Source organism: Phodopus roborovskii, unplaced genomic scaffold (genome assembly GCF_943737965.1).
Source record: "Phodopus roborovskii unplaced genomic scaffold, PHOROB, whole genome shotgun sequence".
Taxonomy (NCBI): Eukaryota; Metazoa; Chordata; class Mammalia; order Rodentia; family Cricetidae; genus Phodopus; species Phodopus roborovskii.
This window is the reverse complement of record NW_026126515.1, coordinates 9159541-9187270: the sequence shown is the minus strand read 5'-3', so window position 1 is coordinate 9187270 and position 27730 is coordinate 9159541. Positions and strand designations below refer to the sequence as shown.

General features: G+C 39.0%; 1 protein-coding gene across 22 annotated transcripts in view; it reads right to left on the bottom strand.

The window, feature by feature from the left end:
- Positions 1-27730, bottom strand: part of Nrxn3 (neurexin 3) — a 1441261-nt gene that overhangs the window by 1370195 nt on the left and 43336 nt on the right. For all 22 annotated transcript variants that reach the window (XR_007835231.1, XR_007835232.1, XM_051196126.1 and 19 more), the window contains exon 3: positions 18464-18493. Coding sequence is in view for 20 of the 22 variants with exons in the window: in XM_051196126.1 (XP_051052083.1) it covers positions 18464-18493 (30 nt within the window). In the remaining 2 variants the exon portion in view is untranslated. The remainder of the gene's footprint in view (positions 1-18463; positions 18494-27730) is intronic.

The following is a 27730-nucleotide window of genomic DNA, read 5'->3' as shown; positions in this document are numbered from 1 at the left end:
TCCCTGGAGAATTCTTAATAATACAACAAGGAACAAGTCTGTCCATGAACCAAAAATCCACTTTCCCTGGGTATTCTAGGATAGCTATCAGCCATCCTAGAATTATAAGAGAGGAAGGAACCTGCCCAGACTGAAGCCAGTACCAAATGAGCAAAGCCAACCCTAACAGAAGAAAGACACTAGGTCATGATCACCTCCCTTGTGTAACTAGACTTCCTTAGGAACAGAGAACATAAATTCCTTTTGCTGTTTAAGGTAGCTGGGCTCAGAGTGAAGCTCTTGGCATCTGAAAACATACTAACTGACAGAGCATCGCCTAAATAAATCATTCTCTCTTGGGAAGAAAGATAATGCCTCACCTGGCATACGTTAAACCTTCCAGCTCCCGTTTCCTCTCAAAATAATTTTTAAAGAGGTGGGCTGAAAAGGTTTCAAAAGAAAAGTATATGGTTGCCCCGAATTCCTGCACCCCAGCTCCTCCAACAAGAACCCAACCCCAAGCATCTCACCCTTTTTATCATTCCTTCTCCCATCTGGAGAGTCTTCCTTCATTGTCTCTAGGGATTTATGAATCAGAAGGAGAATCTCCACCCTCCCCCATAGTTCTGCCTGGCCCCATGTATGCCTCCAATCTCCTCTGTCACTGTATTTAAAGGGGGGGAAGGAGTCTTTATTCTAATCCTAGTACAATTCTCCCAGCTCTTTCCTAATCCCTCCACCTGGGAGATAATTGCTGGCATTTAGGGGGAGAGAAAAAACTCAATAGTAATCATAGACTTGCACACAAAGACACAAAAAGAGGCAGATAAAATGGGAGAAAAAAAATCACAAGCTCAGAATTATCCCCTCTCTGACATCTACCACAGATATCAGGATGCAGGCAAGCTCTACACAGGGAGAAAAGGCACAGTGTGGCAGGAAAGTGTCCATTTAAAAATGCCATGGTTTTAAATTTTTAGGCATATAATAGAAGAGATGAAGTTAAAAGCAAACAACAACAACAAAAGGAGGGGGCATCATCAGTTAACTATTCACAAGTCATTCACAAACAATAAACCAGCCTGTCAAATACGTATTCCTACTCAATATGCTAACACAATGAAATTGCTTCAATCAAGAGAGCCCCTGTGAGCTCATGGACTCCAGACTGATAGCTGGGAAACCAGCAGAGGATCCACCCAGATCCCCTGAGTGTGGGTCTCAGTTAGAAGGCCTGGGCAGTCTAAGAGACCTTTGGTAGTGGAACCAGGATATAGGGAGCACATTCCCCATGAAGAGATACTCCCTTAACCTAGAGGCAGGAGGGAGGGCCTAGGCCCTACCCCAAATGACCTGACAGATTTTGATGAACTCTTCTGGAAGGCCTCACCCTCCCTGTAGAAATAGGATGAGAAGGGAAGTCGGGGGCATAGGAGGATGGGAGGGAGAGGGAACTGGGATCAATATGTAAAATAATAATAATAATAATAATAATAGTTATTATTATTATTATTTAAAAAAGAGTACCCATGCTTAGGTGATAAAGAGGAAAGAGAGGTACTAAGATACTTCTAGCTAGTAAATGGAATAAAATAGAATCCTGTTGTTCCAGGTGTTTGGTCCCATTCCATTTACTCAAGCTAAAATCCCAGCCACAGTTCTAGCTTTCAGTTCATATGCAAGATCAAGTGAAAACCCTAAACAAAATTTACAACAAAATATCCATATATATCAAATAGGTTTATAAGCTAAGATAAATGTGAAATTTCTTGTAAACTGCATAAATAATTTAAAGACACTTTCAGTAAAGCCCTAAACACTTCTTTTTTAGTTTACCTCATTTCTTAGAATTTTCTATAAGGCGATTTATCACAAATTTACTGTTCTGTAAGAATAAATTAGAACAGCAGGTTCTGAGGCAGGAACTAAGTCAATAGTTACACAAGTTTCTGTGGTGATTCAATGAATTTAAGGAAGTTACAGTAACTGGGAATCATTTTATTTGCAACGAAATACATGTACACGCATATCATAGACAAAAGAATGAGCAGTGACCCTCTATTTCATACAAATCAGGGTGGTACTTCATTGTTTGAACAGATGTGAGCTGAATAAAGCTAGCGTGCATAACAGAAGATGATGCAGCAACAGAAAATAACCTTCTTCTTGGGTAGAAATTGACAGTGTGCTCACAAATAGATTGCAAGTGGATGTGATCATGTGACTGAGTTCTGCCAATAATAAATGATGCACAGCTGCCTCTGCCCTTTAAAGCATCCTCTAAACTCTCTTTCTCCTCCTCTATGCTTAGCCAAAGAGAAGGACCACACTCTGGAGCCTCAGTGGCAGTGTGGAACAGAGTTGGCACTTCACTAACCATCACTCTGCACTGTAAACTGCAATAAGTCAGAAATGTTGAAGCTGCAGTCAATAACATGGCATAGAGATTGCTTCTCATAACAGTGAGCCCTCCCTGACTAATATATACTACAATTTTCTAGTACCTCGCTGATTCTCACCATTTCCCACTAACTAGTCTATTTTTTAGGTCAAAATAAAATACTTTATCATGTGTGCATCTTCATATATGTACAGGTACAAATGTATGTAAATGTAGAAGCCAGATGACAATCTTGGGTGTCATCCTCAGGAATATTGTCCACTTCCCTTGTATCAGGGGCTCTTACTGGCTCATCAATTAGGCTGGATTGGCTATCTAGAAAACTCCCAGGAATCCTCCTGCCTCCATCTGCATGGTGCTGAGACCACACAAGTACCTGTCATCTTTAAATGGGTTCAGGAGACCGAACTCAAGTCTCCATGCTTCTGAGGCAGACACTTTATCAAGTGACCCATCTTCCCACACCCAGATTGAAAAAACAAACAAACAAAAAACATGAGATGTCACTATAATGTCAATATATCACAACACTATTTAAAACAAAGAACAAAATCCTAGGACTTGGGAGAAGGTTTGGTGAGTAAAAGTGCTTGCTGCACAAGCTTGATCACCTGAGTTTGAGCCCCAAAACCTACATTTAAAAAAGCCAAACATGGTAGTAAAAAAAAAAATCTGTAACCGTAAAATCCTAGAGGAGATGAGAGGCAGAGACAGATTTCAAGAAGCTTGTGAGTCAGCTAGTCTGGTGTACATAGTGGCAAAGAGATTCTGTCTCAAAAAACATAGAAAGGTAATGATTGATATGCAAAGGTTGTCCTCAGACCTCTACATGTGCCATCATATGTGTATATCTGTATTCACACATGAGTAAACACCTATACATACATATGACTATATGTCTCTCTCTCTCACCACACACACATGCATACACACACATGCGTGCATGCACGTGTGCATAAAGAATCCATACTTGCCCTAGAAAGAAAAAATTTTTCATATTCTAGATAGCATATAATACATAGTGAAAAATAAAAATCTCTCTCTCCCCTCTCTCTCTCTCTCTCTCTCTCTCTCTCTGTGTGTGTGTGTGTGTGTGTGTGTGTGTGTGTGTGTGTGTGTGTTAGCTCTTGGAGAATCAATATATGGAGGTTTCCTTTACTATTTTATGAGCTTTTCATGAACAGACTGATTTTCATTCATTTTATATATCTCCTATATTCAATGCTTGTTAAATTCAATTATACTTTATTGTTACTGTCAGAGGGAAGAAGAAGAGAATATAACTTCATAACAGCCACACATCCCATTCTGTACTTAATATGTATTAGTATAGATAATTCAGGATTATATATACTAAAAGTACCAATCATGTATTATTATTTATAAGCCTAATCATATATTATAATATATAGAAGATGTATTAATATATATCATAAGGTATGATCATCTCCATTGTTCAGAAGAGGAAACTAATAAAATTTAATAAAATTAACTGAAGTCTGTTTTCGTATTTTTTGTATGTGTTAGTGAAGATAAAATCATGAACCTATTCACCGATTTATTTAAAAAACAAAGCTTTAAAAGTCTTTGATTTAGGTAAAGAATGGATAGTAAAAATCACATCCAACTCCCTGTTCCAAGATTGTATCTCCTAGGAATTTAGAAGCTATGCCCATAAAGTCTCATTAACATGACTGCCTAAATATGAACTGAACAAGGACAACAATAGACATGTTAATGTAAGGGTGGGACACAAGACCTCAGCCTTACACAAAGAACCACAGGCAATTAAGTGATGCTGAGCTACAGAAACAGTCTTTCCAAGGAAGAGCACACCAATTAGTTATCCAATATCATATGGTCAGCCCTGAAACAATGCATATTGTTAGTGAAAAAGAGACCATTAATTTAAAGGAGAGCAAGAAGGGGTGTATGGAGAGAGTTTGGAGGAAAAAAAAAAAAGAGAAGAGGGAAATTATGTCATTGTATTATAATCTCAAATGGTAAAAGAAGTATGTGTATTTTTAAATCACTTCAAAGAATACTTCTAGGAGAGAAGAGGTGCTCTCCAAAACAAACTGTCAAACAAAGAGCAACCGAAGATCCAGTGAACAGGAAGACAGCACTGTTCATCTCCAGGGGACAGAGCTGTCACCATCTCTGGATGTCCACAACAAAAGAAGGTTTAAAAGTCTCCAGCCACCAGGTTGAACAAAAAGGATTGGGAGCCAGGGGGCTTGGTCTGTGAATCCTCCCATGTATTTTATTTATTATTATTTTTGGAGGAAAGCAGGCCACAATCAGGAAGAGATTTGTAAAGCTGGCAAAAATCACAATTTTCTACAAATTCTTTTGACGTAACTTAGGCAATGACCTCTACAAGGCCTCAGGTTTAATGACATTTATTTCAGCAGTAGCTGAGTTCACTATTAAACAGATGCAAAGCAAAACATAATGCAACGAAATCACACTTGTAAATATTTAATATCATTGCCTTTCTTTTTTCCTTTTAACAAATCACTATCAAAGGCTAAGCACATAGTAGAAAACACATTTATTTATTCTACCCTGGCCAAAAAAAAAAAAAAAAGCATAGTGCTCATGCATTTTATCTATCTGGTTCTCCAAATGACTTTGTCACTTGAGAGCTCTTGTGATCTAAACAGTTTGAAGGAAAGCAAATTTGTAACCATTGAAGAACTGACTTTGTGTCGTGATCAACATTCCTCAAAGTTGCCTCATGGAAAGACCTTAAAGTTAACCAATTAGATACACAAATAAACCTTGGAGGAAATTAAGAGGGAAGGAAAGAAAGGATATTTGCCAAAAATATGCTTTCACTTGAGAAAAAGTTGGATTTTTCTTTTTATTTGTAAATAAAATGTTAACTATTCTGAACAAAATAAAGGAAGAAAAAAAAACCTACAGTTTGAAATGCAGTCCCTAGAGTATATCATTACAGGTCATTTTATAGGCTCCTTACATGTGTCTACTCTGTTACATAAACCAACATAAGACACCAGAAGTAAATAAATAAATGGGCATAAAATATGTTGAAAGTCTACTGGCATCACTATCTTACTTCAGCAAAAACAAACAGTCAGCATAACAAATCTTAAGAGACAACACTTCACAAAGCCTCGAAATGTAGAACAACTTACTGACAATCAGGTCTCAAACTGAAAAGCTATTCGGGAGAATTGTTTATTTATACAGTTCACCAACAGTTCCAGAACATCTCTAATGTGGCATTAGTAATAATGGCCTCGGCAGCCTATGACTGATCCATAAAAAGCCATTCAGCAATGACAATAACAAAGTTTCAGTGGCCATTTGGTGGGAGGGAGGAAAAAACAGTATTAGGACTCAGGATGTCTGGGCCAAGGCTACAGATTATAAGTGTGATTCTCCTGCCCTCTCAGCATGTTTATTCATCTGCAAAATTACAGTGCAAAGGACTAAAGGAATTCAAAGTTCCCCTTCCCTCTGAAATTATATGCTTCTAAGATCCAAGGCTACAAATCAGCATTTTAAAATGTAACTGTAAACCAAATGTTTTTGTTTTCTTCATGGCTCATATATTTCCATCAAGTATATAAGAAAAATCCCATAGCTCTTTTTGTTCACAAGAAATAGCAAGAACATCTATCAAAGGCCTAAAGAACAAACAGTCTTATCAGGGGTGTGGATGTTGTTTTGTCTTTTTAATCGTTTATTATTATTTTTTTAACATGCTAAGCTTGAGGAAAGATGAGAATCACGTTCCCTCTTGCAGAGAGGCTGGGTGCTCTCCGTGGTGCTGAACTCCGAAAGAGCACTGACAACAACTCAGTGATTTCTGATAAACACTTTTGTATAGGAACTCAGCACACAGGGACGAAAAAAAAAATATGTATATATATATAGTCATTGACTTTAGGACACTTGTAATTTCGGATTAATTCTTTAATACTATATGGTTCCACTTAATACACTTTTACCAATACTGTGTCAATCATTGCAAGAGATCTTCAAAGTAGTCATTTTACAAGTAAAAACAAACGGAAAGTTAAAATGAATGGATCATATACTCAAAATTCCTGAATATATTGGATGACATTAATATGTGTGAGATATGTTTATGATTAAATTTGTGTTTTTAATGTTTATGATATATAAATTAATGTTTTTGTTAGAGGCAAGCTCAAATATAAGGGGTGTGTGTGTGTGTGTGTGTGTGTGTGTGTGTGTATTTTGCCTCAATGGATCCTCCTCTTTGCCTTTTTAATCCATAGTTTCATATCTAGATTATATTTATTCATATGGACACCTGGTGTTCCACATTCAACTGTCCTATAAATTGGTGTAGAACTACAAAACACACCATAAGCCATAATTTCAACCAACGCACTTGTAAATGCCAATTATCGGTCACTTCACTCAGAAATATACACTTCACTCAGAAAACTACATTTCTATTACTAGGTAGAAAAACCCAGGCAAATGATTTTGCAGGTGAATCAATGCCTAACACTTCATAGAGGACAGACAGCACATACAAAATTCTCAGCTGTATCTGCAAAGAGCCCACAGTCCCTGGCTAAGACAATGATTCCTAGACAAAGTCCAAATAATTCTTGTCAGGAAGCTGTTCTTTCACCTAAATGCTCATTGTCTGAAAAAAAAATACTCACAGCCAAACTTGGTGTTTCAGGGTGAACAACCTGAGGTAAGAGCCATAGCCACACTTACTGTGAACCTGCTCCATATTTCAAAGCATATAAGACTGTATAGAGCTCATGGTAATTTTCTCACTGTATGCTCACTTCAGCTCTTCCTCCAGTTCAGTAGGGCATTATCAAGAGTGTTGTTTGCACATACTGTATAGACAGCCATTTAAGTACTTAGCTAATACAAACTGGAAGTATTTTAACAAGACTAGTGTCTAAAACTACAGTTGTTTAAACATCTGTGTTATGCGTGTCACCAGGAAGAAGTAATTTCTCTATTGAAACAAACCCATCTTTAAAAAAAAAAATTGAAAAAAAAAAAGACTATTCCCAATCAAAACAGAAAATGTGGTTAGAAGCATTTTTGAGTGGAACCCATCCAAAAGCTTTGCTCTAGAGGCACTAAAAGCACATTAGACTCAGGGGGACTTTAGAATTGTCTTGTCCCAAGTTTTTCATCTGAACATCAGTGTCAGTTTTCAATATTCTTGTTCAAAATAAAAATCACAGAAGTGGGATATCATAGGAAACTCTGAAGGGTACATTTGCCTTCTGGGAGATTCATAACCTATGCTGTCATAAAGAGGCTCAATGAAAAGGCCCTACTCTCAAGGGCTGGAGGGGTAGCTTAGTGGTGGGTGTTTACTTAGTGTGCATTATCACACACAAAAAAAAGATTCCATTTTATTTAAAACTGTGTTTCTTTAAGTTGGATTTTTTCTTGACACTTGAGACATATATGCACAACTTTTTATGGACAAGGATCTATAAACATTTGCCTTATCAATTTTTTTTTCACAAGATGGCAATCTGGCTTAGCACACTATATAAGAGTATATCCTGAGAAATAACAAAAATTCTCTTAATTTTCACATGCACCTTTATTTTTCCATTGGGACTATTTTGAAGCCAAGTGATAAACAGAATTTAAGTAAATATGAGATTTAAGCTTTTCCAGTTAAAAATTAAGTAATAAAACTGAATAAAGAATGTCTTGTGAAGCACATCACAGAACTTGCTGAGTTCTAGACCTCTATCAGCAACATAACACGGGAGTTATTGTAGGGATGATAGTGAGTTATAACTCACATCAGCAATTTTATGTTTGTAGATGTCACTATTAATAAAAGGATGTGATTTTTCAAGGCATATTTAAGCCATTTGGTAACTTTTAATACCAATAAGGAACAACTGATTATAGAAACAAGTTCAACATGTTTGGTGTGACTATTCTAAAAAAAAAGTGGGTTGATTTTCCTACATGAATTTATATTTGCAACCTTCTGTTTCATTTCATGAAAAATAGAATACACACACAGACACACACACAGACACACCCTCTGAGGTTTGGGATTTATTTTTGAAGGTATCAAGCCAAAGTTCTGACTCTCATTTCAATAATGGATCTACAGACATTTGCAAGGCACAATCATTAAGTTTATCTTTAAGTAAATATTTTGATTGTCAGACAGCTAGTTGCAAACAAGGCCCTTTTCCAAGTGCTCACTCGATGCACCCAAGCCAGCTTGCACATCACTCATTTAATAATCCGTGCTTGTGCTCTGGTGCAAGATCGTCCTAAGGAGGTTGAAGAACAGGTCAGGGAAATCATGCTTTGTGGGCTTTTCATTTACAAGGACTCCAGAATATGGGGCCGGAGTTTTCTCTCAGTTCTGTGGTCTCTGCACTCCATTGCCATAAAGCTTAGGAAATGAGCGATTACACACCACCATCACTCGTAACTGCTATTACAGAAAATCACACACTCACAAAATAGCATTAATTGTCAGAATTAGCAACCATTTAAAAGGCAGCTGTTCTTTCACTCTTAAATAGGCTCCAAATTTCAGATTCCCCCCGTGTCTTGGCTGCTCCCTTTATGCCTGTTACACACATACACACCACACAGGCACACACAATGAATCCTCAGGCAAACAGTTTTTTAAATGATCTATGTTCAAGGAAAAAAAAAAAACCACCACAGAAAATCCTGTTTATTAAGCAACATTTTTCACCCTGGTACTATGCCATCATTGTTACAATGGGCTGGAAAGCTTCCAGACTAAGCAGCAGTAGGTCCCAAAGCTGCAGGTGGAGAGGCTCTGTTTTGTGTGGGCTAGGGGTGGGGGTGGAAGCAGTGTATCTCTTTAAGAGTCAACAGTAAATTAACTTGCCCATAAGAGTGAAATAATTAGCAGTTAGTAGCTTATTAAAAGGATGGCAAAGGCCAAGCTTCCATCTGGGATCTCCAGTTTCTTGTGATTGTTATTATGTCAAGATGTGCCAGTTGCATTAGCTTTCATGTCACTGTGCCTGCCCTTACTTTACATGTAAATTTTAGTGAAAGATGCAACACTTTTAAAATCAGATGTCCATCAGAAAGCATTATTAGTCTGTCATTTTACAAAGCATATGTCCTTTTACTCCTCTGCTATTCTACTCACTACCAAATGCCTTAGGGGGAAAAAGAGAAAAGCCAATGATATCAATTAGATATGGTCTTTGTGTAACAGGAAACCTGAGCTTCATCAAAAGCAAGGCCAAACTGCCTCACAAAAGCACAACATGATTGCCTCTGTTTACACACAGCAGAAGCCACAATGACTCTGTCTCTCACAGTCCATCTTTCTTAATGAAGCTAAAGCCAGTGAGGGCCTGTAATGGATTGTTAGACAAGTGTTTTCAGCTCTGGAGATGGAATAAACATGTATATTAAAAACAAACAACAGAGAGTACCATGACATAAACTCGTGGAATGACAGACACAACATGTCTCCTAGTCTGGACAGTGTTGGCAAACTTGCATATATGCACTCATAAATGTGCATGTACCTTTTGAAACTTCTAGCTGTATACTTAAAAGCATGCATTTGAAATACTTTATAATGCATATTCTATACATCCAATGAAGATAAACAACATTCAAACCAAAGCTATCCTGTATACATACACACAAAGCATACTCAGTTTTCTGAGGCTGAGAGTTTGAAGAGTGGAGAAGTTGAGTAACTAAAGGATTACCTAACAGTTTCCTTTAGAAATAAAAAAGCCCAATATTAAAAGCTGTAGTAAGTAATAAATGGTCTATGTTTAGTTCAGTTTAATTTACAAGAGGTAGTTGAAGGCTGCTGTTAGCCTCCCACAGACTCTCACCATCAAGTTTCAGAGTGTCTGGCAAATGCTTGCTCCCTCCGTCCTATTTACTCAGCACCTAGCAGGTCACTGGCTCTCCAAAAATACTTGTTGAGGACTACAGGTCATTGAGTCTCCATGAATATTTGTTGGGGGATAATACCTTGATTTGCTAATGTTGAAGGAGAGACTACTAAATTCAGAAATACATCACACTGCAATGTATTGTTTTTCAGTACTCCTACAAATGGAAGCTATATAAAGAAACATCTAACACCTCATTAACTTTTAATAAGTTTTTGGACAAATTGTACCTATTCTCAGAATCACAGACATTGCTACCTTGCACACCTGAGAATGGGATCATGATAGATACAAGCTTAAGCACATCAATAAATGCTTTATGCTGGTATTGTTATCAATATTTTTCTAAGAGGAAACTCTTTTGAGTTCTTTATACACAAATATATCATAAAGATAATACACTGTGATTCAACACATTCTTTACCTTCAGGCACTATCAAAGTCAAGTTCCTATGGCTATTCATGTATTGCTGCTATTGAAAGCTATATAGCCCTTCAGATAAACCAACTTGACTTGTTAAGCAAAGGCTCTTGCAAATAAGAAACCCACAAAACAATTTCTTGTATGCATTGCCAACTGGAATTTAACCGAAACAGTCCACTGGCATATTGTATGTTTTATTAATAGAACAATTGCTCACATTTGCAGTTTTTAAATGGTTCAAAATAAAACAACTGTGTAAAAAACAAAGTTCAATGTAATAGTCTGACCCACCTTTCATATTTTAAAGCACTATTTCTAAGTCATCACTGCTGAAACACAGAAAAGCTAAAATCAAACAATTTACCTTTTATGTTTCAAAGACATCCTTTCTACCCCAAAGATTTTCAAAACATTAGAATAAAGGGGAGGGGAAACATGGAAAGTAGGCCTTTTAAAAAACAAAGCGATTTTATTCATTGTTAAGAAGACAAATCAGTGGATGAGAAACAGATGAGACAAGAGATGGAAATGTAATATTGCCTCTATTTTATTATAATTAGATATTTATAGAGCACAGATGAGTTTATTTTCATAATTAGTAGCTGGCATTGCATTTACTAATTTGCATAAATAGTTGGCTATCAAGACAGTAACTTATTTGCAAGGCTCTTGAATTCTAGCAGGGACAACAGGCAGCTCAACTCCTCAAATCAACTCCCTTAATGTTATTACCAGCAAAATACTGTGTATATGAAATGATGTTCAAGTTCATGGAGCTTGATTATCTCTTTCCAGTTTGGCCAATGTTTATTAGTTCAGCATTAGAAGGCCAATGAGCAATAAATAAGTAGCCTCTAAAATCTAAAGGCCTAGAATAGATGTTTGGCTCAGCTAGCCCAGTAAGAAGAGTTCTGTAGAGGAAAAGAGAAAGGAATTGGGTATCCATGGCAACCCTTATGATATACATCTCATCAGTCCTTGGTAGTTATCAAAAGTGACAACTACCTCCTTTCCTGCTCATTCTCAACAGTCTCCACAACCTCCTACACACACCTACACCATTCCACAAAGCAAACTTCATAGAACACATGAATCAAACTCTCTGATGGTAGCAGGGAGGTAAATGAAGGACTTCCCAAATTGACTATTATTGGCAAAAAGAAAACTTTTCATGCCAACTACTGATATCCAACAGAAAACCTTGAAGAAGTAGTTTAACCCACATCTTTCTTCTCTAGCCAAAGGTCAAAACGTGTGGTTCATCAGTTGGAATCATTTGGCAAATGCTATGTATAGTCTTTCTGTACTCACAATTCATCTAAAGGGAGAGAAAAAAGTTAGGAGCTGGCATGTTTTATAAAACATACTTCTGAGTCTATCTTGAATCTATGGTGATATAGCACCCACATCCTTACATGGTAGTAATCATTTGGGGCAGAGAAAGGTCTCCTGACTCAGACAGGATTTGAATACTCTGGTTTGCCACAGTTTCCACCACCACCACCATCAAGCATTTCCTTCCTCTCCCTAGTCCAATCTTTATGCTAGCTATAAGGTCTCTGTAGGCACCTGAGTTGGCAACTCCTGCTCCAAATTCAATTTCAAGGGAAATTATTTGATCACTTGCCTCAGTATAGACGGTCTCCAAATGGACAAGAGAAAGAGAAATGGACCCAAACACACTTTCAATTCTTAGGCAGAAGCAATAAAGATCATGTTTAAAAGCTAGAAAATGCTAATTTCTAAAGAACTTCTTTGGTCAGTCAATTTTGGGTATAACCTCACTTGCCTTTTTGGCCACATGTTATCCAATGGTCTCCTGGATGTAGAGGCTGACATTATCCATGAACCCCTGATCAATTCTGTAGGTTTAACCTCACAGGGTTTACTGTTCTGTCACCAGGCTTTTACAGAATGACAAGATCTGAGGCATAGCTATTCTTTTCTCTGAAAAACACTTAAAATTAATCCAAGACCTTCCTCACTTTTAGCCTTGTATAATCTGCAACCATTTCCCTCAGATACCTGTATACACAAGGTGAATAGAAGACTCAGTAGAGAAGTGTACTGGAGCCAGAATGCCTGATCTTACCCCATGACCCTTGGTATTTCTTTGTTTAGTAAGTTGCAGTGATATGGACAGCAGTAATGGGTGTTAAGTGTTTGAAGGAGATGACTCCACTAACAACATTACAACTGAAAAATCAAATCCCACCTATTTCTGCCCCCATATTTAACCTCAATCATTTGCTTTAGTTAACTATTAGTATTGGAATCCATCATGTACTGCTCTGAACCAAATTCTGAGCTATATGGCTGACAGTAGTGTCCAAGACACAGCCACCTATACTTTTCTGGGGGATGTGATGATTGAAATAGACTACAAATTATGCATCGTGCAAGACAGTTAGGTATAGGTACTTTTTCACAGCAGCATGAAGTTTGGCAGACCCAGGAGACTGGCCGTTAGGATATTGAGAAGAAAGTGGTATCTAAAGGCATTCCCATTCCTCTGAAAAGAGGGGAGGTTGCAAAGAAAAAACTCAGAGAAGGAAAACCATTGTGGGTTGGCATAAAGTGCACCAGAGGTTTTTGGAAGGCTTCAGGACTATCAGGGGTCACAGTGGGGTCAGGTTATATGTAAAACTAGAGACAGAAAACAACTTGACAACGACTCAGTGAGAACCCACCAAGAGCTTTTGAGCTGAAGAGCGACATGTGCAGATTTAATTTTAATTTTGCTTTCTTTTCACTTTTTGGGGGAAATGATTGACAGCAAGATAAGAAGGATTTCAAATCCCTTCCTCGTGCGGCACATTAGACTGAGCATATCTGGACATTAATCAATGAAAATATTTGTCTTCTGCATATTTGCAATCTATGGAGTAGAGTGGCCCAAGTCTCAATAAGTTGAATACAAGTTCTGAGAAAGCTGCATGCAGGGAGAGCTCAACTCTGCGGGTAACACTCAAGAACAGCATCAAGTAACACAGATTGTAAGTGTGAGTGTGGTAGGCAGAGAGTCAGAGAGAATGAGCTCTTAAGAGAAAAGCAGAGCTAGCAAAGAAAGCAGGGCTGCCAGGGAAGCTGGTGGTGGGTTTGGCTGAAGCAGTAATTTTATATCTAAGCTCCAGTGAAAAGGTTCAGTTAGAAAAATGGCCATAGTAGAGACAGGTCTAAAAGTGAAGTGGCTAATCCTGTATCCCACGTGTTAGACAGAAGAGTTTACACAGTTCTCTATCAGCGGGCTGACTGGAAGGGAAAAATGACAGGGAAACAAACTAGGAAAGGATAATGGCCTTATAAGTTCTGGATGTAGACAGAGACACAAAAGGCCTACTAGAATCAATCCCGAGTTCTCCCTCCACTGATGCCTTGGGTGGGGGGGGGGCGCGGCACATTCAGAAAGGAAGAAGTTAGAAAAGAGTTTCTATGTGTGGTGAGGAAGATGGGACATTGGAACAGGAAACTGGTCTGTAGACAAATGACACTAAGGTTGACTTTGGACATACTGAGGTGACAGTACTAGGTGACATTTATATAGATATATGTTGCAGCAAATGTAAGGAGGCAGGTTGGAACTTAAGACCGATCTATGTCTGAGAAGCAGCTGGGAGGCACGTACATGGCAATCATACTTGTATCTCAGACAGGTCACATACAGTAGGGATCAAGGACGCTGATTTTGGATTTGAATTTCATTTGGAAGTCACCTAACATCTCTCTGAGCCTTGCTATCAGTACCATTAAATACAGGTAATGCCACCAGACAGCTCATAGAAGAATCATAGATACTAATTATGACAAGGCCCATAATGCACACAGCACAATGGCTAGCACACAGGAGTATAGCTGGTAGTGGTAGTTACAACAGTGACTCGCAGAAACAAAGGGTCTGTGCAAAAGCCCAATGCACCCCCAAACACAAGTTTCAAGGGGAAAATGAACAGACAAGGGGGTGAAGAGATAGGAGAGGAGAAAAAGGGGTACCACACACTTTCAATAGGCTGAAGCACGGGCAGATGGTTGGTTTCGCCTATAAAGAAGTCTCTTTCCATTGACCTCTCCCTTTCCCCACCTACTCTTTCCCAAAGGTGTCAGTCCAGCAATGGGGTGAGGATAAATCCATCCAGACTTAGTATTTAAGCAGTAGGCAACCATCCAAGCTTAAAGGGGAAAGGGCCAAAACACTCCCAAGGCAGCTGTACAGAAAACACAAAACTGAAGTAAGAGATGACCAGTCCACCACCCACCCAGGTCTCAGCAGAGCATTCTGAATAACTCATCAGCCCTGTCTTTTGGCCATATCCTCCCACTAGAATTTACTCTCCTTATTTGTGCTACTTAGCAAATGTTACAGGAAACAGCAGTGCATTGGCCCACCAAGACAGGGGAAAGTTATCCAGGAGGAGAGAACTGGATGGAGATAGATATTTATAATGAATCAATTAGCTTCTCCATTATTCCAGCACAGCTAATCCAATTTGAGCCAGTGAGCCAGGATCTCCTAGCTTAGGAATAGATGAGTGAGTTGAGACACCCAAAGGTGTGAAGGCATGGCAAGTATATGAAGCCATCCACTTCTTCTCATCCCTGACCATCTGCCAAAAGGTGGGCCTTGTACATTAACATTCCTCATCACCTGCTTCTCCTCTTCCTTCCTCCAGTGTAATGTGATTTGTTGCTGTTGTTATAAGGTTTTGTTTGTTTGTTTGCTTGCTTGTTTGGTTGGTTGTTTGGTTGGTTGTTTTGGTTTGGGTTTTGGTTTTTCAAGATAGAGTTTTTCTGTAGTTTTGGAGCCTGTCCTGGAAGGAGCTCTGCAGACCAGGCTGGCCTTGAACTCACAGAAATTCACCTGCCTCTGCCTCCCAAGTGCTGAGATTAAAGGCTTATGCCACCAACACCTGGCTAATGTGTATTTATTTCTACATTTTTTTCCATGCTTGTTTGGTTCTGCCTTTCCTTGCCTTTCACCTCTAGTCTTAATATTCCATGTCCCTCAAATACAAAAATTACAGTACTGAAGCAAAAAGAGTAAGCAAGAAACACTCCAAAAATCTACAGTTAGTAAAACCAGGCAATTCTTCAATCCTATCTCCTTTCTCTTCTATGATTCACAGGTGCTGATGATACCCCAAATTAAGTTATGCATAAAACCCAGCAATTATGAGACACCTTTTCCTATCTCCCCTGTGCCTGAAACAAACATCACAAGAAGGACCTTAGAACACCCTACCATGGAGTAAGACACATTTCTACACAGCATGTCTACTTCCAGAGGCCCTGTTCCTGATAGACACCACATGATATCATGCATAAGGTTCAAGTTGGCTTTATAGGGAAACAGAACCATCCCCAACACTGAACATGGGGTTCGTTAAGGGCAATGATGACAACGGCGTTTTAATTTCTTTCACGTGCTGTTAAAAGCAGTAACTTCTAATATACCCCATATATTCATCAGAATCAATGGTTCCCCTCACATACATGAATAATTCAAAATGCACATTGACAGGTTCATAGAATGACAAATAAAGTGATCTATACCTTTACTTCTACCTACAGAAAAGAAGCAGAAGATCCAGTTTAAGGAGAGGAAGCATGGTGTCCACCATGGAGGCGGCAAGAGAGAGCGAGAGAAAGAGAGTGGATATCAGAACACTGCAAACACACCGACAGGTAAAACACATGGCAAATCTCAGGATGGACAGCAAAGGAAGTTGCCCCACATCACCCTCAGGAGGTAGCACAAAGCAAATGTGGCATAAGGGACAGGAGGCATAAGGGACATTTGCCTGAATCAGCCAAGCTGTTTCCATTGGCTCCATGTTTAAGCTTCTTCTCATTCTTTTCTTCTCACTTATATCCTTGGAAACATGGCAAAGTCTGCATGCACAAGCACCGAACAGCCACATGGATATGAAATTGCACACATATAACCCATCTTAGAAAGCATGGTGAGGGAAAGTCTTTGAGAATCTCGGTTCTTTTGTGTTTTCCCAACATTCACATGAGACATGAGGGACAAGATGTGACATACAAGTATAAGGGGTGCACACATAACACACATAAATACCACATGTATTTGTGGACACCAAATAGTAACTCTGGAGATTCAGTGGGAACCAGGCAGAAGCCCCTGTCTCCTACTGCAGAGATTAAAAGGAGATATGGGGTCCTGGTGGGGAAAGGAGTGATGGGTTCTAAGATAGTCATTGTGGGTTAAGAATGATGGTGGAAGATGGAAGAGAATGAGAGGACAAGAAATGAAGTCAAAGGGTTTTCTTAAGTCAAATCAAGCCTCCAACAGAAACTTAAAACCTAAGTAGCACCATCACCCAGAAGAATTCTGCACCTTTTCTTGATGCTCCCTCAAAGGAGGAATTCACAGCATCTGTGTTTGCACAATTCTTTTCTTTTCTCTTGAAGGGACATTAGCCTAGAGCATGATTGTGGACTTCATAAACTTCAAGACGGCATTGGCTTTGTAGAGAGCAACCAACACTGTCTTGAAATTTATGAAGTCCACATTTTGGCTCATGCTGTGGAATACACTAGAAAAGCAGCCTTATTGATTTGGCATACCTTCAACTGCCCATCTCCAAATGTGAAGCAGTGTTTTTCAGCCCTAGATGGTTACTTGATCTGATGGCATCTCCCTTATGACCAAACCATCTGATAGGTCAATTTGAGAGAGTAGGGGAAGAGAAATGGTTGTGTGCTCTCCAAAGACCAAGAAAAAAAAATCCTATGTGGAACTCCTCCACAGATCCTCCCAAAGGAACATTGAGCCTGCTGTATGTTTTGAAAAGAAACAGATGAGAAAAATTAAAGAACAGTCTTTTGGTGACAGGGCAAGGCAGATAGACCAATCTTGCAGTCACCCCAAGGCTTGGAAGAAACACAATAGTAGCAATTGAACAGTGAAGCAAAAGACAATTTTAAGTGGGCTCGCTTCTCAGATCCTGATTTGGGCTGATAATGTGGAAAATTTTTACTTAGGAGAAAAAGGCTTCATTCACAACCCACCCCATGCCTAGCTGAGCTGAATTTCCTGCATATTTGAATATTTTAGGTTGCAGATGCTGAATTTACAGATCTTTATATGCAGTTTTCTTCAGGGTGTATAATGAGTTAGAATCCTACCATGAGGGTATTAACATTTTCTTTTGGTGATCCCTTTTATTCTTTTATATAAAAGTTAAAACAGCAACCCCCTCCCCCAATCAGGACTTCTTTTGACCAGGAAGGGTAGAGTGTCATTAAGATGGTAATGGAATGGAGGTATGGACACAAAGCAGACCTTTACCCAGGGTAAAGTTCAGGGAGAAACCCTGCTCCTTGCTCCCAAACTAGGCCCCACCCTGGAGCTTAGGAGGAGCAGGAGGAAGTTAACCGCCTGGTTGCTCTGAAATTAGCTTCATTCACCCCCATTATCAACATGTCATGCCTTGTTTCATGCTTCCCTCTTAGAAGCAGCACAGCAGGGCCAGTGCCCTGTCTGGCCCAGATGACAAATGGTGGGGAGGAATGGGGAAGCTGAGGGTAAGAGGTGGGATACCACAATGCATCAGGAAAGGTGTTCCTCTGCAGCAGCAGAGTGGCCCCTGCTCCCAGTCTGGCCCACCGCAGGAGGCACAGGCAGCAAATGGCCTTCTCTGGAGGAGGCTCTGAATGACCAGCCAGAGGCACAGAGGCAAGCAGTTCAGGCATCTGCAGGGTCACAGCACCTACCTTGTTCACTCATCATTAGGTGGGAAAGGCCTGAAGAGGGGACAGAGAGAGAGAGAGAGAGGGAAAGAGAAAGAGGGGGGAGAGAGATGGTTAAAATCCAAAATGCAAAGCAACAGTCTCTTTCTTAGTTGTTACACAGAAGGAGGTACAGCAAGGACACATGCACACACTCAGTAGCATGCTACACACCCCAAACACCAGCCCCCGCACTATGGGAGAAGGCTGGCCCTCTCTCATCTAAAGAGCAGATTTCTGCTTGCTGAATAATACCAAGGACTTCTTTTTTATTGTTATTCTAGGAAATCCACAGGATTTGTGATGGATCTACTAGGATTAGGTCTCTGGGAAAAAGACTCAAAGGTATCAGGTTAAAGGTTTCTTTCTTTCAAATTACTTGCATCAGTATTACATGTTCACTGCAGAAACTGGGGACAACTCCAAAGAATAAAAAAGAAACAGAAAACATCAGTTTAAAATCTCACCATCTGGAGTGTGCCATCCATTGTATTGTTCTCTACATATATTGGGTGATATTGAACACGTCAGCGCACTTTGTACTTGCAAGGGCTGCTCAGAGTACCTAGAGCCATTTCTGTTCTGTTCACTTTCACCAGTGACACCCACCCTCCATATTCTACCTCTTCTGCTCCAATAGAACATCTTCCATGTCCCACAAGGAAGGCCTAGCCCTGAACTGAGTGTGTTAAAGAAGGCACACAAAGTCCCAGTAAACAGCTCACAGGACCACTGGAGAATCCTAACAGGGGGCAAATTAGGTTCTTCAGGATTCCTTAGGACAAGGGAAGCATGGGCTCTGATAAATATAACAGAAAAGGTTTCCAACTGCTCAGTAGCCAACTATATACAGGCTGTTTGTTCTTGAGCTGTTTCTATTACACAAAATGTTTTACAAAACCTAAATCACCCCAGAGAGCCTCTACTTGAAGTAAAACTCTGGGATATAGAGGATTAATGAAGGACAAAAAACCCTCTAAAGTATGGAAATCTCTAAATGTTTTTGGAGATTACTAGAGCTTTAGAAAAGTAACCAGAGGCTAAATGTAGGTCAAGACACTGACTTTTAAAAGATCAGTGATATATTAAACACATAGACACACGTGCCATAAATGTCATGGAGTCTATTTTTTGAAACAAATTTCATTAAACTATAATCATATTTTAAAAGCTCAGGTTCTGGCACTCAGTGCAACAGGACCAGGATTAACACCTGTGGAAGAATGAAATCATGCCAAAAGCAGGTGATTCTCACAATTTGCTTTGTTCAAAAACCCTTCCTTCCTTCCTTTCTTTTTTGTCTTCTTCAGGGCAGAGGAATAGAAGGGAAAGACGAAAAGAGCTTACATTTTAGATGAAGCACACAGAAACAACCTTTCCTCTATAGCAGTTGCTTCTGGGCCAAGTCCTAGGTACCAGCATCATGGTCAAGAGTACAAATGGGAAAGGATGTGGGGCAGGGGCGGGGCTCTGTAGAAATGAGGATAACAGGAACAGAACATACATAAATCCAGAGAGCTTTGTCACCTTTGAGAAATAACAGTAAAGATCTGGAGAAATAGCTCAGTATAAAATAGGGTGCTTGAAAGATTTTGTGTTTTGGGGGGGCAGGGCAACTGTTATACACCTGAGATTGAAGATGTTTGTAGCTTCAATGGAAGTGGGAAGGAAATAGGAGATTCCACCTGATCCAAATTTCCCAAATGAAGAGTAAATAGACTGCTTAGTAGAAAACTCACCAATGGAGCTCCAGCTAATGTACTTCCCAAAGCAGATAAAGAGTGAAGATCAGAACCCCAACCCAGGCAAGCTAAATTAGAATCCTGGGGTGGGGTGGAAATGGGGGGAGGGTGCTGGGACAATATCTGAAATTTACATCAGTTGCTTACAGGATTCCTATGTTCACAGAAACATGAGAGCTACCCTTTTATGGTGGCATATAAATCAAATCTTGGTAAATTAAATTGTATGATAAATGCAGCAAGAGGAATTGGATGTTTAATGGAACCCTGCAGTGGATCTTTTTGTGAAGGGAAGAATCCTTTTAAAATGCAAATAACCTACCACCTGTGTTTTTTAAATTTCAAATATGTACTTATCTGGTTTTATTAGACTACCTACATAGTTGCAGCACTATGACTCAAGTAAAATGTTCATCTTCTTGCTCTCCTAAAAAACCTCAAGTAGCCATATCAAGCCAGGAATACAACTATGGGATCCTAATGTCAAATTTTGGTAATGAAGAGAATAAAGCAAAATAGACATGAACACCAGGAAACAGTTCACAAGGAGAGAGGAGGTCATAATATGGTCTTTTTTTTTTTTTTTTTTGGACTTTTTGTGAAGAAGATTTTACTTTATTCTTAACAGTTGCATATTAGTGTCTTTTCTTATACAAATCTATCCTTAAAGCTTACAGAATTAAATAATTCTGGAGCACTCTGTTCTATTCCAGAATTCTTTTTCTTTCCTTTCTGTCTCAAAACACTGTTTACCATTTAAAATCTCAGCAATAATTCAAGAAAAAAAAATGGGTACTGAGTTAGGGAGTGGGGGCAGGGAAGGGCTAAAGAAAAGGGAGGAAGGGAATAAATTATGAAATTATATTATTAATTTTAAAAATTGCAAATAGAAATGTCAGCTCCTTCAACTGCTAATGAAAGTACCAACAACCAACAGACCAAAAATTACTATATGCAAAAATGGGATGAGGGGTGGGAATATAAGTAAGGAAAATACAGTACAGTGTGCTTGGCCTCTGGAAATTTTAGCAAGAAGGAATTTATATATTTATCATCACAGGCACACATGGATGGCTTGGTACTGGTACATGACCATGTAGAAGAGAACATTTAATATAGCTCCAGAGACAGATTAGAACCTCACCTCTGTTCTTTATACCTTGTAACCTTAAGCAAATAGCTAACCCTGTGGCAATATAACTTGCTCAGGTTTGATATGGTGGCAGGGGTGGGGGGTTGAGGGGGCTTGATCCTGCCTCAACTTGATATGCCAACCTTAGCTGGCCCCTCAGGAGAGGCTTTACCCTCTCTGAGGAGTGGATGGGGGGGGCAGGATGAGAGGAGCAGGAGAAGGGGAGGGGAGGAGGAAAGGGGAACTGTGGTTAATATCCAAAATGAATTTTAAAATTAAAAATAAATTTTAAAAATACAATTGAATGTTTCTAGACTTTGATTTTTTTTTCTATCTAGAGAATATGGATAATAATGATCACTTCATGCATTGCTCTGAGGTCCATGCCAGGCGTTCTCAATCTTTGTAATGCTTGCATCATTTAATACAGTTCCTCATGCTATAGTGACCCCCAACCATAAAATTACTTCATTACTACTTCATAACTGTAATTTTGTTACTGCCATAAATTGAAATGTAAATATCTAATATGCAGGAAATCTGATAGGTAACTCCAGAGGGGTTGAAACCCACAGGTTGAGAATCACTGGCCTTTATATACATGTGATAAGGGCTGTGTAAGTGTTACTGTTATGTATACCATACTACACAGAAAAACATTTATCTATTCAGTGTCTGACACTCAGCACAGGTTTGACAATTGAGTGAAAATTGAATAGGTAGTATCTAATAGCTAAGATCAAATTTTTACTCTATGCAATAATGAGTAGAGACATATGAGAAGATGCTGTTTATTCAGAGAAAGTTCCTGCAAGACAAGGAGATTTGAAATATGCCTTTGAAAATGGCTTAGGGACTAGATCATTTTTACCTCAGCATTGCAAGCAAGAAGACCTGAGTTGGAGTCTTAGAACCCACATAAAAATGCCAGATATACTTATAATACCAGCACAGGGAAGGTAGAGACAGGAGGATCCTGAAGCTCACTAGCCAGCCAGCCAGTCTAGCCAAATCTGTCAGCTCTAGACCAATGACAGACACTATCAATGGAAGTAGAAAGCTGAGGTTTCCTTCTGCCCATCCCCACCACACACATACCTGAACAAACATAAGTACACACATATGCATACATACAAATGGATTAAAAAATGGTTTAAGATTTGGAGAAAAAGTTATCATTGTGGGTAGTACCATCACTTTCCAAGACCACCCTGTTCTACTTTCCAGAAACAAGGGCATTTCTGGGCACATGACAGGCATGTAATAATAGACTTTATGGGAAAAGGAATATATGTATATAATTAGCTTATATAAAAATAGACAATCCTAATAATCTAAGCATGGAAGCCATAAGTTTAAAGACTAAGGAAAATTGACTGATCTTACAGCTGATGAGAGACACTGAGGGTTCATGAACAGGAAGATGACCTGGAGAAAGTAATGTTAAGGACTACCTTTGCAAAAGGAGGGGTTAAATGAATTAAGAGAGCGAGACAAAAGAAGAAAGATCAGTGAGAGGCAAAGGACCCAAATGGTTATTAAGTAGTAGAAAGGAAAAAGGAGAAAGAATTTAGCAGGTTTTTTGGTGATGAATAATATGCTTTAAAAAGAAGCAGATGAGAGATGGGGAAATGGAGAAACAATAGAAGAAATAGAGAAAGTGAAATGAGGTGGGGAAATACATTTATACTTGGAAGAGATCATGGGCTGTGTATTAGACATGATGAAGTTGAAGGGGGGAAATGTCCATCAGGCATTTAACACTATAATGAAATGATCTGAGAGGGGACCCAGTTAAATATAAGGACTTAAAACACTCTCTTCATTGCACAGGAGATAAGTAAGTGAAGAAAGCCTGAAGGAAAGAGGCCATAGTTCTGTCTTAACCTGGTAAAAGTAGGAGGAAGCTAAGATAGTTTTCTATTAATTCAACTTTAAAATATTTGAATTATATATTTAAAATAGAACTATATGGTTTGCAACTTAAATTATAGAAAATAATACTAAAAAAAAATCTTAACTGAGAAGAATATAATTAGCAAGAAAGGAAATGGGAGCCACACTGGATATAGTTTATATGGTTGATGGGGAATAGATTAAAATGAATATGGGCTTTCTGGTCAACCTCAGAGGAGGGTCAAAATACATTTATACACACAAGTATACATCCAGCCTCAAAAACTAGTTTGCTGGTTTTGGTGTAAATATGGCATTTCTTCTGGAACTTGTGGATGGGAGATGGCCTTCTGTATATATGTTTCTCTTATTGGTTGATGAATAAAGCACTGATTGGCTGGTTGGCCAGGCAGGAAGTATAGGCAGGGCTAGAAGATGAGGAGAATTCTGGGAATAGGCTGGTGGAGATGCCATGGGAGACCTGGAAGAGAGGCTGCACCAGGTGTTCTCCAGTAAACCAAGACCACATGGAAATACATAGATTAATAGAAATGGGTTAATAATTGCAACAGAGCTATCTAATAAGAAGCTCTAGCCAATGGCCAATCAGTGTTTTATTCATTAATGGATAAGAGAAATATATATACAGAAGGACAACCCCCATCAACTAGTATTCCAGGGCTGTCATAAAGACATGAGCTAAGTCAAGCATCCATAAGAACAAAGGGGATTATAACAACAACAACAAAAATAAAACTATCTTAGATTTTAGATTTGAGCAGATACTAAATTATGACTCAAAACTCAGTTCAATAAATACTCACATAAGGTAGGTATGGAGCAGGAGATGTAATTAAATGACTCTTTGATAAGCAATACATTAAGAGTTGCCAACATAGAAATCTTAGGGAACTTCAGTACCTTTTTAAAATATTTACAATAATAATAATAGAAGGAAAGAAAGTGTCTTCTATCTGGACCCTGACAAATTGATACTCTAGCTATATCTAGGAAAATGCTGAACCCCAACAAGGACTCTGATACAAAATGACTCCCTCCTATTTTTCTTTAAATGATATTTATGTCTGTGTATCTGTATCTGTGGTGCACAGGTTCCCAGAGTATACTGGGACAAAGAAAGAAAAAAAAATCACCAATCAATAAGACATGTAAAGTTGAAATTGCCTTAGAACAGATTGTAAATCATATGTAAAGTATATGCAAAATATACATATGGCTGCCTAAACTGTGTTATAGCCTTAGGAACACCCCCCCCATGGAGATAGCTGATTTTGCCACTCATGAAAAATGGAAATAGCTGTGAAATTGAAATCATTTGTAAGAAGTGGTGGTCATGATGAAGCCTGTCATGAGAATGACTAATACAGACAACAGAAACTATTTATTGAAACAGGCAAGAGGAGGATACTATGTTCAGGAACCAGGCCAGAAGTTGAAGATCCCCATTAACTAAGCTAATGCTATCTCTGTCTGAAACCAGGGTCACCCCATCTACATGAGATGACTTTCAATCCATCCTTCCTTCCTTCACCTTGGCTTGGTAATTGGAAAAGCATTTCAAAAACAAAATGGTAGAGGAATAAAAAGATTCAGGAGTGCAAAAACACAAGATCTCTTTCAAGATCTTTAATTCATTCACTTTCAGGATAACTTTTACCTGAGTAAAAAATTCCCATTTTTTTCTACCCTAAAGGAGCAAGATTAAACGTCATTAATTGCTGCAAGCACCAACACTGAATACTTACAAAGCCACATGGATATTTTTAAATACAGAAAATAATGAAAATGTTCACCTGGTATTTTCAAAACTAAAAAACAGTGAAGATGGAGAGGTTAACAAAAAGCATGGCTGGAATGCTCTTGTCTCTTAAGTGAGGTGACTGGGAATTTGGGAGTGTAGAAGAAAAAATTTCATTCTGAGATTTGAATTTTAAAGAGAGAAGTGTGTGTGTGTGTGTGTGTGTATGTGTGTGTGTGTGTGTGTGTGTATTCTTGCCATTTTTGTGTGTTTGCAGTAGGTAATGTGTACACATCTGCATGTGGAATCTAGGTTAGTGTAAGGAAGCATCCTCAATCACTGTTCTGCATTATTCAATGAAGCAGTGTCTCTTATTTGAAGCCAGAGATCACCAATATGGCTAGTCTCACCAGCCAGCTTATTCTGGGGATGCTGTGTTTGCCCTTACAGAGGCTGGAATTACAGGTGGGCCACAATATCCACTAGCATATATGTAGATGCTGGTGTTCCGGAGATCTGAACTCTGATCCTCATACCTGATGAATAAGTGCTTAAGCACTAAGCAGCCACAATGTGTATTCCTGATACAGGATGACCTTATGTATGCTGTGAATATGTGTTGCTTTTATTGGTTGATAAATAAAGGTGATTTGGCCATTGGCCAAGCAGGACATAGTTAGGCAGGAATCCAAACAGAGATACAGAGAGAAGGCAGGCAGAGTCACAAAGACACCCTGTAGCTGCCTAAGGAGTAACATGCTAGAGCATTACCCGTAAGCTACAGATTGTGGCAATATATAGATTAATAGAAATGGGATAATTTATAACAGTTGTAATTGATATTAAGCTTCAGAGTGTTATTTCATAAGTGGTTGGAAGAGAAAACTTCCAACTACATATTCCCATATAAACGTGAGATTCTTCCTTTATATACCCATGTCTTAGGAGTTTTTCATTTCCCTCTTGAAAATGCAAATTAGACATGAGACATGCTCAAACTCATCCTTTGACATCACTTGTGAGGAGATTGTCAGGACAGACAAACTAAAGATCGCCCCTTAAAGACAAGAGCATGATATATACGGCCTCTGGGATAAAGGAAAAAGGATGTATGTAGGCTGAAATCTGCCATTATGGCTAGGACAGAGGTATGGGGAGTGGCAAGAACACTTAAAGGAAAGAGGAAGAGAAGTTCCACTTAAGTCCACAGTTGTCTCAAACTAGTTCCTCTCTGGTCAATTCCTGACTTTCATTATAGACTACCAAGAGTTCACTCCTACCTGACAGCCCAGCCCAGGGCTGACCCACATTATGCTTAATGACTTAAATGAGAACATTCATAACTCACCATCTGGGTTTTGTGATGACCTACAACTCAGATGAATAAGCTAATTTACTGGCTACTAGAATGGAGATCTAAAAGGATAGGACAAGACAAAAGAATGAAATTTAATTTTAAGGGCTAGACTTGATGGCTAGTCATAGAACTGAGGGGATTAAGACCAAAAGATCATAAATTTGAGGCCAGCATGGGCTACATAGTGTTCCAAAAAAATATCAAAGGGCAAATATAAATTCTGGCACCTAAGCACAAACCCATATCCCTATCACTCTAAAAACTAAACAATTCAAGTCTCCCCTGTTCTAAGCACTGTTAACTGGGTTTAGGGTCAGAGGATGGGTAGGGTCATATGTTAGGAAGGAAATGAGCTAGTTGAATAGAGGATAAACATAGAATGGCTGGAGGGACTTTCATGTTCAATCAGATATTAGAAAGCTAGGTAAAGATTTGAGCACCACTGTCAATCATGTTAAAATCTGGACAAGCAAATATGAAAAGAGATCCATCAGGAACAGAGGGTAGAACAAAGAGGTAGCTCCTAGTGCTAGAAATGCAACAGAAGAGAATCCACATGACGCTGTAAGCGCTAGCTACCCCAAACCCCTATCACACTAAGGTATATGACCACAGAGTCCAAGCAACATAGTACATAGAACACAAAGAGATTAAGCAACACGGGATCCAATGAAAACATTGATATTGGGCTCATCTGGACCTATTATAAAATAGTAATTTGAATTGGTTCAAACTACCATTCTAAGAATAGTACCTGTGACCACAATGGTTAGGTGTCAAGGAGAGCCTGCTACTACTCCAGCTGAGCTATACATGCTTCCAGATGATTACCTAAGAGCAATCATAAGCTAATACTTGAGGCAGCCTAGTGGTGCTGGTGGTGGTGGTGGTAGTAGTTTCCAGAAACACAATAGAGGTCCTGATGCTAGTTCTTTATGTAAGGACAGCTAGACAATTACCTCTGAGTTCTGACTTTTTATGATGCCATTGCGTTTAATCCTCATTGCCTAGCCCTTTGTAGGGTAGCAGCTGAATCAGATGATCATTGTTTGTCTCAAGACCAACCTTGTTCTGATAGCATGGTGGCTGGATGGAGCAGAAAGTGTTGCTTCCAATCATGACTATGAGTCACTGACAGCATCAATATGGCATAATCACAGGGTCAAGGACCTTTACAACATTGTCCTGATCTATTCTTTCTGTTAGAGACTAGAAAAGGCAAATTTTCCTCATGAATGAATGCCAGAGATGGGAGAGAGACAAAAGCAGCCATGCTTTTCTCTCTAAGGGTTAAAGGATCAAGAACGACTTTTCCAAAAGACTCATCCCACAACAGATGAAGTCCTTGATCTCCCTGTCACGAACT